Raw genomic sequence first — 16,911 nt, 5'->3', positions numbered from 1 at the left:
GGCAGGTTACGTGAGTTAAGTCATAGAAAACGCTCAGCACTATGCTATCCACGAGAACTTCATGCAGTGATGGACATACAGCTCTTGAGTCCTTGAAATGTGGCTTCATTTGGCCAAGTGAATTTATAATTTTGTAAATTGATTTACCTCTAAATAACTACATGTGGTTAGTGGCTACTGCCGTGTATGACTCAGGCTTGAAACAATGCTTGGCAAATCGTAAGTGCTTAGTAAACGCTTGGTAGGACGATTGTCCTGCCACATTATCTTCCAGAGTGCTGATTTGCATCCCCGCAGCAGCATGGAGGTCACCCTGGTGACCTTCTCATACCCAAGTATGATCATGCCTCTCCCCTGCTCCAAGCCCTTCTGTGGTTCCTCTTTACCCTCAAGATAATAGCCCAGATTTGTTCATCTCATTGTAGTTACAACTTGTAGCACCCTCTGGAATTACTTTTTCCTGCAGGGCTGGGCACTTCTGGTTTTTTGCCCACCTTCCTCCTTGACTGGGGCCTTTGGAAGGTGGAGACAAAGTCCGGCACTTGGTAGCTGCTTAATCACCAGAGGCCCTCTGTAGCTGAGTCCCTCCCACCTCTACATCTGCTTCTCCAGCCAGTGCTGCATCTTGGCTGACCGTCCAACCTCCACAACATCTCAGCCTCTGAGCCTTTGCCCAGGCTGTTCCTTCCACCCAGAAAACCCTTCCAGGCGGATTCAGACTCAGCTTTCCAGCTCCCACCCCAACTGGCCTTGTTCTGTCTGAGGTGCTGGAGCGAGGTGCCCACACACACTGCCCCCCACAAGGGGTGTGAGTCCACGTGTGTGACACGTCCAGAACAGGCTCATTCACCGGCGGGAAAGGGGCTCGTGGGGGCCGGCGGCTGGGGAGAGGGAGGCGACTGTTCACGGGGACGGGAGTTGCCTCTGCGGGTCAGAATGTCCTGGAATTAGGCACACGCGGTGGCTGCACAACCTTGTGAATGTACTTAATGCCACTGGATTGTAGACTTTAAAATGGTAAAAATGGTGAATGTCATGTTATGTGAATTCTACCTCAACTTAAAGAAAATGCATATTGTAGAGTGTCTCTCCGCTCCGCGGGGCCGCCTCCGTGAGGGCAGAGACCAGAGCCACCCGGGCGCACAGAAGGGGTTCGGCAGGTGTCTGCGGACTGAATAAGCGTGTGAATCTGTCATCACAGGCACCTGCTCTCCTGGAGAAGGAAGAGTCCTATCGCCTCCACTTCCGGACGAATCAGAGGGAATCTCGGTCACGGGAGTATTCTTGGAATATCTCCTCCTGCATCCCCTGACTTGAAATCTGGGGTTTTCCTCCTGCCCAGGCAACTCGGGCCAGACGCGCTCGGTCTTTATCGATGAGGAGAGGGCAAATAAGGGAGGACCCGGTCCTTTAGCAAGTAAAACTTTTATTAAATAAACTTTCAGTTTCTCCAGACCAAAGAGAGGCGTTTGGACATTAAGATGATGCTCGCAGCTTCTCACCTGAACACGCCACAGTGACAAGGATCTCTCCAGCCAGAAATTCAAACCAAGTCAACCCAAAGTTCCCTCTAAGTCCCTTTCTCGTCTTCCTTTTCTGTGTGTGTGTGTGGCGGTTTGTCTCCAAAAGTCGGTTTGCAAGTTGAAACTTCATGAAATTACTCGTAGCAGAAATAAAGTACATCGTACAAATCACGTAGGTCTTCGATGTGGAGTATAAAAATGGTATTTACAGCCGGTAAACATGGACCAGAAGGACACACGCCACTGCGCACCACCACGCACTCCCAAGCAGGCCTGGCGGGGGCTTGGCAGGTGCCGGGGACGCGGACGAGGCCCCCTCGTGGCCCCTGGGCACGCGCTTGCACACGCAGACGCACGGGACACAGGCACGCTAGAGTGTCTCGGAACAATTATCAAACTCTGGAATATCGAAACAAGTTGGTCATAAGATTTTTTTTTTTTTTTTGCTATGTGTTTTTTTTGTGTTTTTTTTTTGTTTTTGTTTTTGTTTTTTCTGGGTCAGTCAACACATTTTGGTAGAAACAAAAGGGAATGCTGTTTTTTTTCTTTACAAATTGTTTTTTTCTTGAGCTTATTAAGTTCTCTGGTGCCTCACTTGGCAAGAGGCCCTACTGACGTCCAACGAACTTGACTCTGTGCTTCAAAGTGGGTTTTCACGGTTTGAGTAGCTATACAGAGATGCCCCCGCAAGACCTCCCTCCCCGCCCCGACTAGGAAAGAAAAATCCACTGTCGTCTGATTTCCCCCCCCCCATTTTGTTCTCTTTACTTCTTTGTATCTGCTCAGAAAGACCAAAATTTAAAAAAAGAAATATTTGTAGAGGTATCTCTGGTAAAGGGGAGCTGGGCCGGTGCAGGTTGGCTTGTCCAACGCGCTTGGCAATCTTGGTCATGAGATCGTGAACTCCAGGCTGGTGATCCGAAGGCAGGGAGGGTGGCTGCCTGCCCTCGGGAGGGGGCACGAGGGGCGGGGGGCTCCCCCGACCCTGTCTGCCCCTGACGGAAAGCTAAGGGCTATTGGTCACATGAGTAAGGCTATGACGGGGGGAGGCGGGGGGGTCTCTTTTGTGCCTACATCGGGGAAGGCAGGGCCCTGGGGCGAGGGAGGGGGTAGGGGTTCCAGAAGCTGCAGCTAAGACCAGGGACACTCGAGCTGGCTGAGCCCAAAGGCCTGCGAGAGCCGTCGGCGGCAGGGGCCCAAAGTCCTGGAGGTATATCGCGTTGGCTGATGATTCCCAGTGCTTCTCGGTGCCCTGGTCTGACATGACAGCGGGAGATGGGGAGACACTGGGCTGCCCGGTCATCCTCAGCCCTTCTTATGTCCCTGCTGAGTGACCAGGCCAGGGTCACCTTCTCTTGGATGGAAGGAAGTCGGAAAAGTTTGGTCCCATGATCTATACTCAAAAAATATATATACTGTCTATAGCTCTATATATATATGCATATATATATATAGGAAAAGTTGTGATTTAGTTTGGGGAGCCACCAAGGAGGGGGGCGGTGAACCCCTTGGCCCCCAACTCAGGAGCCCCCTCCTCCCAGCGCTGGTGCAGACCACGAAGCCCCCTCCCCGCTCCACGTGGCCTTCAGTAGTGTTTCACATTAGGGGATGGGGGGGCAAGGGAGACGGGAGAGGAGAGGGAGGGCTGGTGTCCAAACTCGGTTGTAATTTACGGAAAGGTCCGGGATCGGTTGGAAGCGGGAGGCCCTCCTGGGGTGGGAAGGCCCCTCACCTGGCGGAGAAGGGAGGGGCGTTAGGGTGCGGTGATGCGGGGCCTGCTGGCCTACGACATCGCCTCCCACCCATACCCCCTGCCCTGGCCAGGCTGGGTTCTGGGAACCCAAGGGCCCCTATCTTTTCAGAGAGAGAGTCCATTTCCAGATTCGGAGGCCAACAAACTGCCTGGGAAGGGACTTTGGGTCGCTGAGCCCATTTCCTCCCACAACCTGGGGCCAAGAGTTGTGTTTATTCTTGTCTCCCCTCCCCCGCTCCCTGCCACAGGGAGCAGCTCCACAGAGGCAGCTCTCCCCCCAACCCCCGCCCCGTTTCTGGTCATTCACAGCTGTGTCCCCAAGCGCTGGAAACAGAGCCTAGCACATAGTAGGTGCTCAGTAAGGATTTGCTGTCCCAGAGTGTTCAGGTGCACGGGGCGTCTGTTAGTTGCCTGATCCCGCGACTGAATACCCGCTTATCTGTGGGTGCTGATTTGACAGGGTCTGAAAAGCATGAGCAGCCCCTAACTGAGCACCTACTTCGCACCAGACCCCAGGCGAGGCACTTTGATGACGACGGCGCTCGTGATTGAAAAAAGAAAAAACAAATGATCAAGAGCTTTCCAGGTGGCGGGTCCTGGGCTCGGCTGGGAAAACACCGCATCCCCAAGCGGATCCTCCCTGCTGCCTCTCGGGAGGCGACTTTCACGAACCCATTCCACAGATGAGGCTCGTCAAGGTTTGCGGTCAGTTACGTTTCCCCACTGGCCCCTTAGGCTCACTGTTCATTCCCCGAAGAAGGTGTTTAGTTGTCGATAAAGTTGTTCTCTCTGATGGCAAAATACACTCTTGGGGATGTGTTTGGGGGTATCTTTTTTGGAGGGGGGCATGCTGGTGAGCAGGGCAAACATTCCGCTTTCTCACCAGTCCACTGAGCATGAATTACACCAAATAAGGAGCTATGACAGGGGCCCAGCTGTGAGATTCATAGGATAGGACAGAAGCCCCTCCCCACAGCCCACCCCACCCCAGACCAAACCTGGCCTCTCAGGAGAACTTCTATTCATCCTTCAAAGCCTTCTTCTGAAAGGATTCCCCAACCACCCCTGGACCCTGGTTACACCCTCTGTCCCAGCCCTGACTGTAAGGGGAATGGGGGGTGACTCTAGTCTAGCTCTGTCCTCACCAACCCAACCTGGGGGCTCCTCGTGGCCTCCAGCAGCATCCCCCGGGGCTGGGGAGGGTTTGGAGAATGAGGGGGTGTTTGGCCAAGACGGGGTGGGGGCGGGGTGTGGGTGGGGCCGCCTGGCGGCTCACCTGGGCCAGGCCCGCAGCCTCCGGGCGGCTGTGGGCGCGGTCAGTAGGGGTGTCCCGGGTCTTTGGGCCGCTTCAGCTGCACTTTGAGCCTCTTCATGCCGATCTGAAAGCCGTTCATGGCCTGGATGGCCGTCTGCGCGCTGGCCGGGTTGTCAAAGCTCACGAAGCCTGCGGAGACCGGGGTGGACCCGCGATGGTGGGCAACGTGGGCGTCCTCCGCGTCCTCCAGTGCTGCGGCCCCGGCTTCCCGGCTCGCGGGGTCCTGGGGGCGGGGGGTGTGCGCTCGCAGGGGCAGATGGGCCCAGGGAGTTAGGAGGGCGCGCCAGAGCACACACAGCAGCCCGGGGCCTGGTTCTGACACCCTCTGGACTTGCATGCCTCTGGGGACGGGGTGCTTGCTCCTTACCTGGGGTCTGCTCTGCTGAGACTTCCCACAGGTGGAGGGGACAGGTGAGGCCTCTGGGGGTCCTGGGAGGGCCACATTCTCCCTCCCTTCCCATCCTGGGTGCCTGCCTCCTTCCAGACCCTGGATGCTAACTGCTATCCATCTGGGATCTTGACTGTGAATCGGACTCTCTGTCTCTGTGTGAGTGTCCTTGTGTCTCTTCCCTCTGTCCTTCTTGTCCTCTTCCTCTCTCTGCCTTTTATCTCTCTTTCTCTACCTCTGTCTCTCTTTGTCTCTCTCTGTCTCCCTACCCCCATCTCCCCCCCTCCCACCAGGCAATCAGAAACATCCTAGCCTGGTGCTCCTCAAGCTTCCATCAGCCCCAATCCCTCCACCTGCCACCCCAGGCCACCCTGCCCTACTCCTGCCCCTCACTTCTTGGTCTTCACAGGCTTCCCGGGATGGTGTGGAGGCCACAGGGGTCAGGGGCCCTCTGGGGCAAGGGTCTGCATGCACAAGCATTTGAGGCGGGGATCCCTGAGCTCTGTGTGAGAGGCCGGGTGGAGGGTCAGGTGGAGAGATGGCGGGGCAGGGTTGAACGGTCTTGCAGGGGCCCACTGGGGAGCTATGGGGGAATGTGGAGCTGGGGGGGGACATCTTCACATCTAGCATCTTCCCTAACACCTGCCCCCCACCATACTGATCAGGAAACTGAGGCTCAGAGAAGGCATAGGACTCCTCACTGTTGAGAGGTATTGAGGGTTGTCCTCCATGCATTGCCTTCTTTGTCCTGCAAGCAGGATGCTGAGGAGGGGCCTGGGCACGGGCAGAGACCCTTATTGGTGTGACCTCAAGTGTGCTATTTGACCACTCTGTGCCTCTCGTCCTCCCTCACTAAATTCTTGTATTTCATGGTTGGATATTGAGTGTATACAGGAGGTGCTTACTAAATAGGCAACGGTTGGCCTTTTGAATACAACAGGGTGGGATTAAGAGTCCACATTTTAGAGTCAAACAGACTGGTTCTAGTCTAGGTTCTGCCTCTTTGCTGCTGTGTGGACTTGGAGGTGTCCAAGGCCCCGCACGACCTGCCCCGTCCCCTCCCTGCCCCATCCCCTCCCTGCCCTGTCCCTTCCCTGCCCTCCCCTCCTCCCTCGCTCCCCCTCACTCGCTCTGCTCCAGCCACATGGGCCTCCTGGCTGGCCCTCCAACACACCAGGCCTAGTTCTGCCCCAGGACCTTTGCATGTGATGCTCCCTCTGCCCGGAACCCTGTACCCCGATGTCCTGGGGCTGGGAAATCTCATTATTTGGGTCTCAGCTGAAACATCACCTCCTGCATACCAGCTTCTATGTCCTTAGGAGTAGATGGTGATGGTGTTCTTCATGCCATTTATAACCCCCTGGCCTATGTCCTGCCTTGTTTATTCTCACCTCCTACCCGTAAACCTGTGCTTTTTGACTCCCTGGTCTCTGGCCACAGGTGGTATTAGATTCGTGAAAACTACACCTTCGGTTCTGTGGTTGAACTGCCACACTTGAGGTGCCTGGCGGCCACGTGTGGCTGATGACTCAGACGGCAGAGAACATCTCCGCGGGTGGAGAAAATTCTGTTGGGCAGTGCAGCAAGACTGCGAGCTTTGGAAGGCAGGAATTTTGTTGGCTTCCTTCACTGCTCTGTACCAGCATCCAGCATGGTGCCTGGCACACAGTAGGTCCTTAATAAGTGCTCATTCTAACTTCTAAATGTTATTCTTTGGACCACACCTGTCTCACGGCTGACCACACCCTCCCACACCCCTGTTCCTTGGCGGGCGGAGTCGGGGACGGGGCTGGCAAGCAGGAAGGGGTGCCTGCAGCAGGTACTCCAGGTACTCACCAAAACATTTGCTCTGGTTGGTGGCCCGATCCATAAACACCTTGGAGGAGATGATATTGCCGAAGGGCAGGAACATCTGCGTCAGCTCCGTGTCTCCAAACTCCTGGGGGAGGTGGTAGATAAACAGGTTACAGCCTTCGGGACCTGCAGGTGGGGGAGAGAAAGACATAAAGCCCCCAAGGAGAGGAGGCGGACCCCCCCGGGGGAGGGGCGCGGGACTGGAGCCCACCTCTGGCATCTCCAGCTGTTGGGGGAGGGTGCCCGTGACACCAGGAAGCAGGGGCGTGGAAAGGTGGGGAAGGGAGGCAGGGCGCGCTTACCCTCGCCTGTCTAATCCCACACTCAGGTACACCGAACCTCTGATGATCCTCAGGTCCCAGATAATTTACAAAATTCAGATGGTCCCTCCCCGCAAAACTGAGATAAATCCCTCAATGCCAGAACCTGGATAATCCCCAAATCCCAGACAACCGGAAACCCCTGAAAAATCCCTACACCGGAAACTCCAGACCATTTACGACATCAGATGAATTGTATGTGGGGTATGCGGACACTCTGCTCTATCTTTGCACTAATTCTGTAAATCTAAGACTGGTTTTAAAATAAAATGTTCATGTTTTACAAGTCCGATGATCACAGAATAAAGTAAGACAAGTCATTCCCTGGTCCCAAACCCCAAATATCTAGTTTTCAAAACCATGGATAATCCTCCAAACCTTGAATAATTTTCAAAACCCACATGACATAAAAATAAAATCAAGTAAGACAAAAAAAATTATCTAGCCCCCAAACCCCCTGGTAATTTTATTATATTTTTACTTATTTTTAAGTAAGATCCATGCCCAACGTGGCACTCCAACTCACGACCCTGAGATCGAGAGTCATGTCCTCTACTGACTGAGCCAGCCAGGCGATCCCCGCCCCCACCTGGGAATTTTAAAATGATATACTATACCAACCAGAAATACTTTTTTAAAAGCACAGCTAACTCTCAAAACCATCCCCTCCCCAAATAATCCCCAATGCACGAGTAATGTAAAATCTATAAATAACAATCAAATTTAAAAACCTTCTTATCTGAAGCCATGAACAGTCTCCAAACCTGCCCCTAATCCCAAACCAACAGATGACCTTCTCCCATGTCCCCACAAAACGCGGGGAACCCCCCCAACCACCAAGAATCCCCTTCGGCCTGGAAATGAGTATTCTCCACCCCAGGAAATACAAAATCCAAGATTGGATTTTGTCCAGTGTCCCACTGACATCCAACCCTCACCTTCCTGATTAGGTCCACAGCTCTACGAACGCTTGTTTTTAAAATGCAAGTGTGTCCCAAGGCGATCATCGTGGTTGATTCGGACCGCGCAGTCTTGACCGCAACACAAATGTTAGGTGTGCCTGTGCGCTACCTCATCTCCAGGAAACACGGGGTGGATGCAGAAGGCCGCACCCAGCTGAGTTGGACCTCAGGAGAACACACAGCGGGAACGCCTACCACTCCCTCAGCTCCCCAGGTGTGTCGTGAGCCACACGCATCCCCATCCGCCCGGGGTTACGACACCCCGCCTGACTTCAGACAAGCCTCTTTCCGCCACTTCGCAGCAGCCCGCGGCTGCAACCCTTCCCACCAATGCCACCTCCACGTGCAAACCTGAGCTCTTTGCCAGGATAAAATGCCACACCGAGCGTATTTTTTTAACCTGCTCACGTGCATAACACTGTGCTACCATTTTTATTAGGGCTCCATCTTTAGTTTTGCTTTGACATGTCACGGACAGAGGTTTGGAATGGTGCAAGCAGGAGTCTTGCAGATTGTTCTGCATGCTGTGGGCACTCTCCAGAGCGCTGGTCGTGAGTTACAGCAGCGCTGACCGCCTCTGCACTAGCTTTTACCCCCTCAGCCCAGGTGGAGGGAAGGTGGAGCAGGGACCGGGGAGAGAGACACCCAGGTCCGAGCCATCCACAAAACAGTGACCTGAGGCAGCTGGACCCTCTCTGAAGCTTGCACTGGCCCGCCCTGGGTGGGGGGTCCCGGGGGTCCTGGGAGGTCACTGAAAGTCACATTGGAGCTGCCAAGTCCTCATGCCTGTTCTGTCTGTGACTTTAACCACAGAGCCCCCTGGAGATATAAAATCTGACGGAGAACGGGGTAGCAGCTGGTTGGCAGAGCTGGGGACCCCTCGGCCTAGGGCTCGCCTCCAAAGCTCAGCTCCTGTATCCTGGCAGTGCCCCCTTCCAAGGGCCAAGGGCAAGGGAGAAGTGGGGCAGAGTCCCAAAGAACTCGGTCTGCAGGCCAGGCCAACTGCGGAGCTCCCCTGGCCATGGGGCAAGTTGGTCACCTCTCCCCCACCCCCACTAGCTGGATGGACAAGGGAAAGGGCCTTCCTGGGTGCTGAGCTGCACTGTGTGTCAGGAACGGCCCTGCCTCCTTCCTAGTAAGGCCTCTTGACCCAGATGGTCGCTCCTGTTGCAGAAAAGGAAACTGAGGCACAGGGCAGTGAAGTGAAGCTTTCCTTATGATGTCACAGTCAGAACTGGGTGGATCTGAATCCTGGCTGTCGGACTCCAGGATCTAACTCCTCCCTCTTTCCACTTTACTGGCGAGGCCTCAGTTTCCCCGAGATACCTCGTACCGCCCCCCGCCCGACCTCAAGACGAGCGTCCTTTCCAAAAATTCAGAGATTCGTCCAGTCCTGGAGAGGGCGGCTGGGGGTGGTGGGGTCACCGCTAGTCCTACGGTTCCCACTTTCCAGAGGAGGGAGCCGAGGCTCAGAGAGGGTGATTCAGTTCCCCCAGAACACCCAGGGGCCGCGCCAGAACTCGAACCCAGGTCTGTCCGGCCAGCCGGCCGCGCTCTGAGCCGCGGTTCCCCGAGGCCGCGCGCCAGGCCAGGCCAGGGGTCCTGGAGGTGGAGGGGGCGGTCAGAGGGCGGGGCTGGCGCCCGGGGGAGGTCGCGGCCCCCTCACCTTCTCGCTGCTGCTGCTGCAGGAGGGGCGGCGGCTGGGGGACGCTGTGCGCGATGGGCGTGATGGCCGCGGTGGGGTACATGGCTGCGGAGACCGGGAGCGAGACACAGGGCGGAGGCGGGTGTGAGGCCGGTGGGCGGCCCGCGGCGGGCGGGGGCGGGGCCACGGAGGTCTAGGGAGGGAGGCGGGGCGTGCCCGCGGCGGAGGGCGGGCCTAGGGAAGGGGCCAAGGCACAGGGAAGAGTGGGGCAGAGCCGCAAGGGGGTGGGGTCAATGCCTGGCATCAGGAGGGGGCGTGGCCACAACCAAGGGCGGGCCTGAAGGAGGGGCCAAGGCCACACAAGATCGGGTGGGTGGGGCCAGAGCTTGAGGGGCAGGGCCATGGCTGAGGGCGGGGCAGGATATGAGGGGCGGGACCAGACGCTGCAAGGGGCGGGGGTGTGTGTGGCCAAAACCTGGGATTGGGCCAGGGCCAGAAGTAGGAGGCGTGGTTAGGTGCAAGAGGGAAGGCCAAACGAAAGGGCGGCCCTTGAGAGGCGGGGCCAGAAGCGGGTTGTGGCTAAGGGGGAGGGGCTAGACAGGTAGAAAGCCGGGGCCAAGGGGGCGGGGCCACGCCCGAGACTGGGCCTGACTGCCCCCGTACCTGTGTACTGCTGGACTCCGGAGAAGGCGGGATGGAGGGTCTCGGCTACGGTCGGGCTCTGAGCTGCGGGGCAGACGGAGGGGCTGAGTGGGACGGGGGCAGCAGATCTTCCATCCACCCCCGATACTTAGGACCCAGAAGGAGAGCAACAAACATCCGCCCCAGCTTCACCTCTGCATAAACTTTTTACAGGTATGGTCCCCATTTTACAGGCAGGAAAACTGAGGTTCAGAGAGGTGAAGCAACTGGCACAGGGCCACTCAGATAGGAAATGGCAGAAGTCGAACAGGACTCCAGAGAGGCTTAACCATCACCCCCATCTCTCTGTCCCCATCCGGACCCCCTCGCTCTTCCCCTTTATTCTCTGGATTCTCCAGGACTTCAGGCCTCTGCTCCTGATCACCCTCCACCCCCATCCGTTTCCTTCTCTCCCACTCCAAGCCTCACTCATCAGACACCCCGTGGAACCCCCATGTGGCTGTGACCTCCCAATGGCTCCCAGGGGAGGAGGTAAGGGGAGGGGAGAGGTTGTCCAGACCACTAGAGCTGGTGCATCAGGGGGAAATTTCAGCCAAAAGATTCTGCTCGAATGGAGAGAGGTTACTAGAGGATGGGTGTGTGTGTGGGGGGGGGTTACCATAAAGGGGTCACATGAACGAATCACCCCATGGAGATGGAGCAGTTCTGTGTCTTGATTTTGGTGGTGGTTACACAAATCTACTATACCTGTGATAACATAGCACAGACCCCCCCCCCCACATACACACGAGTGCACACAGAAAGTGATGCAGTCTGAATAAGGTGTCCAACTCCTGTTGAGTTCATTGTATTGTACCAATGTTAGCTTCCTGGTTTCGACAATGTGCTCGGGTTATGTAAGCTGTTAGCATGGGGGCGGGGCTGGGTTGGAGGGACCGGGACCTCTCCGTACTATTTTTGAAACTCCCCGTGAGTTCCAATCATTTCAAAATAAAAATAAATTCTCCTCGATGGTGGAAATGCAGATGACTTCACCTAAGCAAGATGTCAGAGGAGGCTTGCCTGGGGACTGTGGTGTAGGGTCAGGAAAGGTGGGACCTCTGCTTCCCAAAGGTAGGGCCCAGCCTAATTCGGTGCATGGCTAATACTGAATGGATGGATGCATGAATGAATATGGGTACTGATATCTTCCTAAATAGTGACGATTAATAATTAAGATTGATGGTGCTGTTCTTGGTACAGGCGATGTGTTAAGCATTTGACACGCTAATTTCATTGTCAGTGCAACCTCCTGAGATGACTGATGTCATCTGCCCTATTTCCCAGGTGAAGAAACTGAGGCCCAGAGACTCACAGAGACCATCCGGGACCACCGGACTGGAATTTGAACCCAGAAATGTCGGGATATAAAGTTCCCATGTTTTAACCACCCTGCTACAGCCCTTTCTCTGTGCCCACAGCTCACGTCTGTTCAGTTGAGACTCCCTCTGTTTCCCAGGGACCATGGCATAGGGACTCATGCTTGCCCCAGAGACACCCTCCCCGCCCCCTCCCCAGATCCCAGGGGACCACTCCAATTACCTGGGTAGGGCACAAGGCCATTGGCATACACAGTCTCTAGGGCGGGGTGCCCCCCAGGGAAGGGCACGACACCTGCGAAGCCATTGGTGATGGGAGCCACAAGTCCGGGCACGGCAGTGGTGCCAAGCAGGGGGGGTGAGTGCAGTCCTGCAGAATGGAGGAGCACCATGGGAAGCCTGAGCCTGGCCCTGGCCCTGCCCTGCCCTGCCCACCCATCCTTAGGCCCCTGGAGGACTCTCACCAGAGGCAGGGGCGATGGGTGTGGCAGGCAGCCCGTTAAGGCTGACGGCGCCAATCTGCTGGATGTGACAGGGTGAGAAGGCCACGCCAGGGCTCAGGTAGCTGCCCGACGTGGACAGGACCGTTGTCTGCTGCTGCATGAGCTGGGGGTGGAAAGGGAGTCAGCGTGCACAATAGGGGTGACAGCTACCCTGAGGTCATGACTCATGGGAGGAGGCCTGGTCCTCAAGTAACTTGGGAGGGGAGGGGGTCAGACTGGCTATCTTGGCTCAGGCTGGGGTCAGGGCTCAGTTAGAAATTGGGGCTCAGCATGGGATCAAGGCTCAGTCTAGGATCGGGACTCAGGCTTGAGATGAGGGCTAAAGCAGGAATTTGGACTTGGTATGGGATCAGGGATCAGCCAACATTGAACTCAGCCAGGGTTGGGTCTCAGTTTGGAGTCTCGATTTAGAGGCTCCTTTTGGGTTTGAGACCCAGCCTAGATTCAGGGGCTAAGCATGGGGTCGTGTCAGTCCAGAGTTAGGGTTCAACTTGGGCCTGGGGCTCAGTTCATGGTTGGGGGCTCAGCTGGGGGTGGGGGTTCAGGAATCAGCCTGGATTTGGGGACTCAACCATGACCAGGATAGGACCGTGAGTCAGAGAGATTGGGCAAGATACAGAAGATGAGCAGAGAGGCAGAACCCCCAACAGAGCATGGATGGAGAGAGAGACTGAGCGGGACCCCCAGAGTGGTGTTGGGAGCCCCGCTGGAGACAGAAGTGCAACTGCTGGGGTCACTCACAGCCTGGGCGTAGGCACTGTAGGGGCTGAAGGGCAGGGTGAGGGATGGTGTCAGGATGCCCAGCTGGCCCACCATCTGCTGCATGCGCCGCAGTGTTCGCTCCTTGTCGGTGTCGGCAAACTTGACCACCAGGCTGGAGGAGGCACCCTACAGTGGCAGTGGCAAGCAAGGAGGGAAAGGAAGGAGGTAGCCAGGACTTTGGGGTTCCTGGAACCGCGCCAGCTCTGGCCCTCGGGGGGAGCACCGTAGATGTCAGCAGCTGCCGGTCCTGCCCGTGCGCCCGTAGCTGCAGGACACGCACGTCACAGCGAGAACAGCTCACAGATTAGCATCCTGGGTCTCGCACTTGACCGTGCAGCCGCCTGTGGGCACAGGTGGGGTGTCCGGGCCCAGGGGGTCGCGTCTGGGGCACACAGTAGAGGACCCTGACTATCAGCCACACTCTCAAAAATGGAGAGTCCAACTGGCGGGGAGAACCAACGGGGACCCAAATGGAGGACCCTATAACTGTCACTCACACCTGAGAACGGCTGAGACTCCAACCATCAGAGAGGGCACATGCCCCCTTTGCTGGAGAGCTCACTCCCTGATGCGCCCCATCACTGGTCAGCTGTGTGCATGAGAAAGCCTTACCTCATGGTGGGCCGAATCCTGCCACTCCAGGGACTAAAACTGAGGCCCCAGAGCCCAGAGTGCAAGGGACAGGAGGCTCTGAGGCTGCCCTGCTCCTCACACCCCTTTTTGAGAACAGCTGAGAGGAGAGTTGGTTCTCTAAGGCCTGTCTTCCCTGTGGCAGATTCGGACAATTATGGACAGCGACGTGGCTCCTAGCAACTCCTTCTAGAGGGCAGGGCTACTCCCAGTGCCTGGCTGGTCCTCCCCAGCCTCTCACCGCTCCAAGCCTGCCCCCTGCCCATCCCCACTCTGGCCCAGGGGACATTTCCAACTGACCTGGCCCCTTCCCTGCCCTGTCAAAACCTTCCATGGCTCCTCATTGCCCTAGGAATCCCGTGCTCCTCGGCCATCAGCTGCAGCCCCTCCAGCCATCCCCCCTGCTCCTCTGGGGCTACACGCCCCACCCCCATCCTTGTTGTCATACCTCACGCCCCACGTTCCCCTGCTGGCCTCCACAAAGCCAAACCACCCCTCAGGCCCCGCGCCTCTAGGACACCCGCTTGTACGCTCACACACACATGCACACATACTCTTATACATGTTCACACACATGCACATTTAGGCACACACACGTTCATACACAGTCACACACACACTCACCAGGCTCGCTCACACACACACCCCACATGCTCATACACTCACACACGTACACACAGTACGCATGCTCACACTCACATCCACATGCAGACTCACTATGCACGCTCACGCACATCTGCACACACACAAACACCACCCACACAAACACACACTCACAGACATTTACACTCGTCATGCATATCACATATAGTTGTACACATGCATTCGCACAATACAGTCAGAGGCACACAATCACGCATGTGCACATGCAGTCACATACACGCACATTCACACACTCACCCCTCCACACACACTCACACACTTGCCCTCACATATACCCACAGATGCACAACGTGCTCATTCCCCCCACATCAGCCAGACAGACCCACAGACACACGCGCTCAGCACACACGTATAAACACACATGCGCACACACCTACATGCATACCGCACAATCCACTCACACACACCCATTCAGCACACACACACCCGTACATATTCTCACACACACACACCTCCTGTGCACATTACCAATCACCTACTGACAACCACACCCACACGCACTCACTTACATATTCTCTCTTAAACACACACAGACACAGACACACACATGTCGCCACACACCGGCAGGACATCCGTGCACACTCACATCCGTGCACGCCCACACACTCATATGCTCCACACATGCACAATCGCACACTCACATGCGCACACGTACCCACACCACCATCAGAGACTGCACCTCTCTCTCCACCTGTGCCTTGCTGATGAACAGCCTGAGGCTACAGGATGGAGGGACCAGTAGGGAGAGGTTTCGTCCCTGTCCCCTCCCCCCTTCCACACGCCCAGCACCATGGCCCCGGGATGGGCCCTACTCACTGGCATGGTCTGGCTGCCGTGCAGGGCATGGATGGCCGCCTGGGCCTCGGTGTGGGAGGAGAACTTCACAAAGGCACAGCCTGCCGCAAGAGAAGGAGAATGCGTGAGGGGCGACGGGGTCTTTCTGTGGCCACAGGAGGGGGGACTGGGAGTCCTGGATGGCTGGTCAGACAGTCAGAACAGAGAGACAGCCAGTAATTTGTTCAGACAGACAGCTGGACAATAAGGGATCAGGCAATAAGACAAGTGCACGGTCGCCGCAGACTGTGACGTCAGCCAGGTGGCCACCCCTTCACTCAGAAAGCCACAGCTCCACAGCCGTTTGTGGCTCGCATGGTTCGACAGACACTGAGAGGCGGTGTGCAGTCGGCGGGGCAGGTCCTGCTCGCTGGAACTAGTGAAGGGCACAGGCTTAGAGAACACCGCCAGCCGCTGACACCGTGAGATCGAGTTGTAATCAGATATGCAGAGAGAAGGTGACAAACGTCCAGACACAGGCGCTGAGATACGGCCCTGTGGGCACACTCAGGCACAGATACATTCAGACCCAGACAGATAGGCCCATGTGACCAGAGTTGGAGAGATGGGGATAAAAAATAAATAAATATATAAATACATACATACATACATACCAGACAGGTCAGACCCAGCTGGCTGGTCACACAGGAAGAAATCAGAAATCAGGCAGCCAGGGACCACCAGACACAGGCGAATTCAGACACACAATCATAAGGAGAGACTACTAGACATAGTTCCAGACAGGCAGAGTACTACGGAAGACTGGGGGTAGGGTAGGGCGATGGAATGTTCTGGATTAGAGAGTGGCAATGGTTGCACAATTGTTTGAACATAAAGCACTTCACTGCACACTTTCAAAAGGCGAATTTTAAAGTGTTGATATCAATTAAAATCAATTTTAAAAAAAAGAGGGGCGCCTGGCTGGCTCAGTTAGTAGAGCATGCGACTCTTGATCTTGGGGTTGTAAGTTTGAGCCCCACATTCGGTGTAGAGATGATAAATAAATAAACTTTAAAAAAACATTTAAAAAATGAAAAATAAAAATAATTTAAAGAGAGGGAGAGCCAAGCAAATAGGGACCATGGGATATATTCTGTCCTAGAAGATAAAACGTTTTGAGGGCCAGAGACAGGCAGGGCAAGAGTTGGTGCCTGATAGATGAACCCAAAAAGGTAGAATCAGGTAGACAGACAAAGACCACCAGACGCAGGAAGACCCAAACAGAAATAATCATTTAGACACTCAGGCAGAAAGTCAGAGACTAAGAGCCGCAGGTGGAGTGATGCTCATCTGCAGTCACAACCAGTCACGTGGGCAGATAGGGAAACAGGTCGCCGTGGACCATTAAAGTCTCTCCTAGATGTTCAGCCAGGATCAGGCAGTCCACAGGCAACTGTCCCACAGAGTCAGGTGGGCACAGGCGGCGCGCAGGCAGGACCAGGTGGGACCCTACAGTCTCCGCCCACCCAGCCCCGCCCCCGCCCCCAGGAACAAACCCCAGCCTCCCACGTGACCGGCCCCGCCCCCCCAGAGCCAACCTCCGCCTTCTCAAGGACCCAGCCCCGCCCCCAGGAGTCAAACCCCGCCCACCCACGTACCCTATCCCGCCCCAGAAGCTAGTCCCGCCTTCTCAAGGCTCTCAAGAGCCAACCCCGCCCTCCCACGTGCCAGGCCCCTCCCCCAGGAGCCAGTCTTGCCTTCTCACGTGCCTGGCCCCGCCCCCAGGAGCCAAAGCCGTCCTCCCACAGGCCCCGCCCGA

General features: G+C 56.1%; 1 protein-coding gene across 1 annotated transcript in view; it reads right to left on the bottom strand.

The window, feature by feature from the left end:
* Window positions 1-1,406: 1,406 nt before the first annotated feature.
* The window catches only part of CELF5 (CUGBP Elav-like family member 5), a 36,206-nt gene continuing 20,701 nt past the window's right edge, over window positions 1,407-16,911 (bottom strand). The window contains exons 2-11 of the mRNA XM_081802417.1: window positions 15,781-15,788; window positions 15,135-15,296; window positions 13,005-13,151; window positions 12,225-12,366; window positions 11,984-12,130; window positions 10,424-10,486; window positions 9,782-9,865; window positions 6,816-6,959; window positions 4,553-4,720; window positions 1,407-3,255 (exon numbers count right to left, since the gene is read on the bottom strand). Coding sequence (XP_081658543.1) covers window positions 4,593-4,720; window positions 6,816-6,959; window positions 9,782-9,865; window positions 10,424-10,486; window positions 11,984-12,130; window positions 12,225-12,366; window positions 13,005-13,151; window positions 15,135-15,296; window positions 15,781-15,788 — 1,025 coding nt within the window. The 3' untranslated portion in view covers window positions 1,407-3,255; window positions 4,553-4,592. The remainder of the gene's footprint in view (window positions 3,256-4,552; window positions 4,721-6,815; window positions 6,960-9,781; window positions 9,866-10,423; window positions 10,487-11,983; window positions 12,131-12,224; window positions 12,367-13,004; window positions 13,152-15,134; window positions 15,297-15,780; window positions 15,789-16,911) is intronic.

This window comes from Leptonychotes weddellii, chromosome 1 (assembly GCF_054177405.1).
Source record: "Leptonychotes weddellii isolate Sample4059 chromosome 1, ASM5417740v2, whole genome shotgun sequence".
Taxonomy (NCBI): Eukaryota; Metazoa; Chordata; class Mammalia; order Carnivora; family Phocidae; genus Leptonychotes; species Leptonychotes weddellii.
This window is presented reverse-complemented; position numbering and strand designations above follow the sequence as displayed.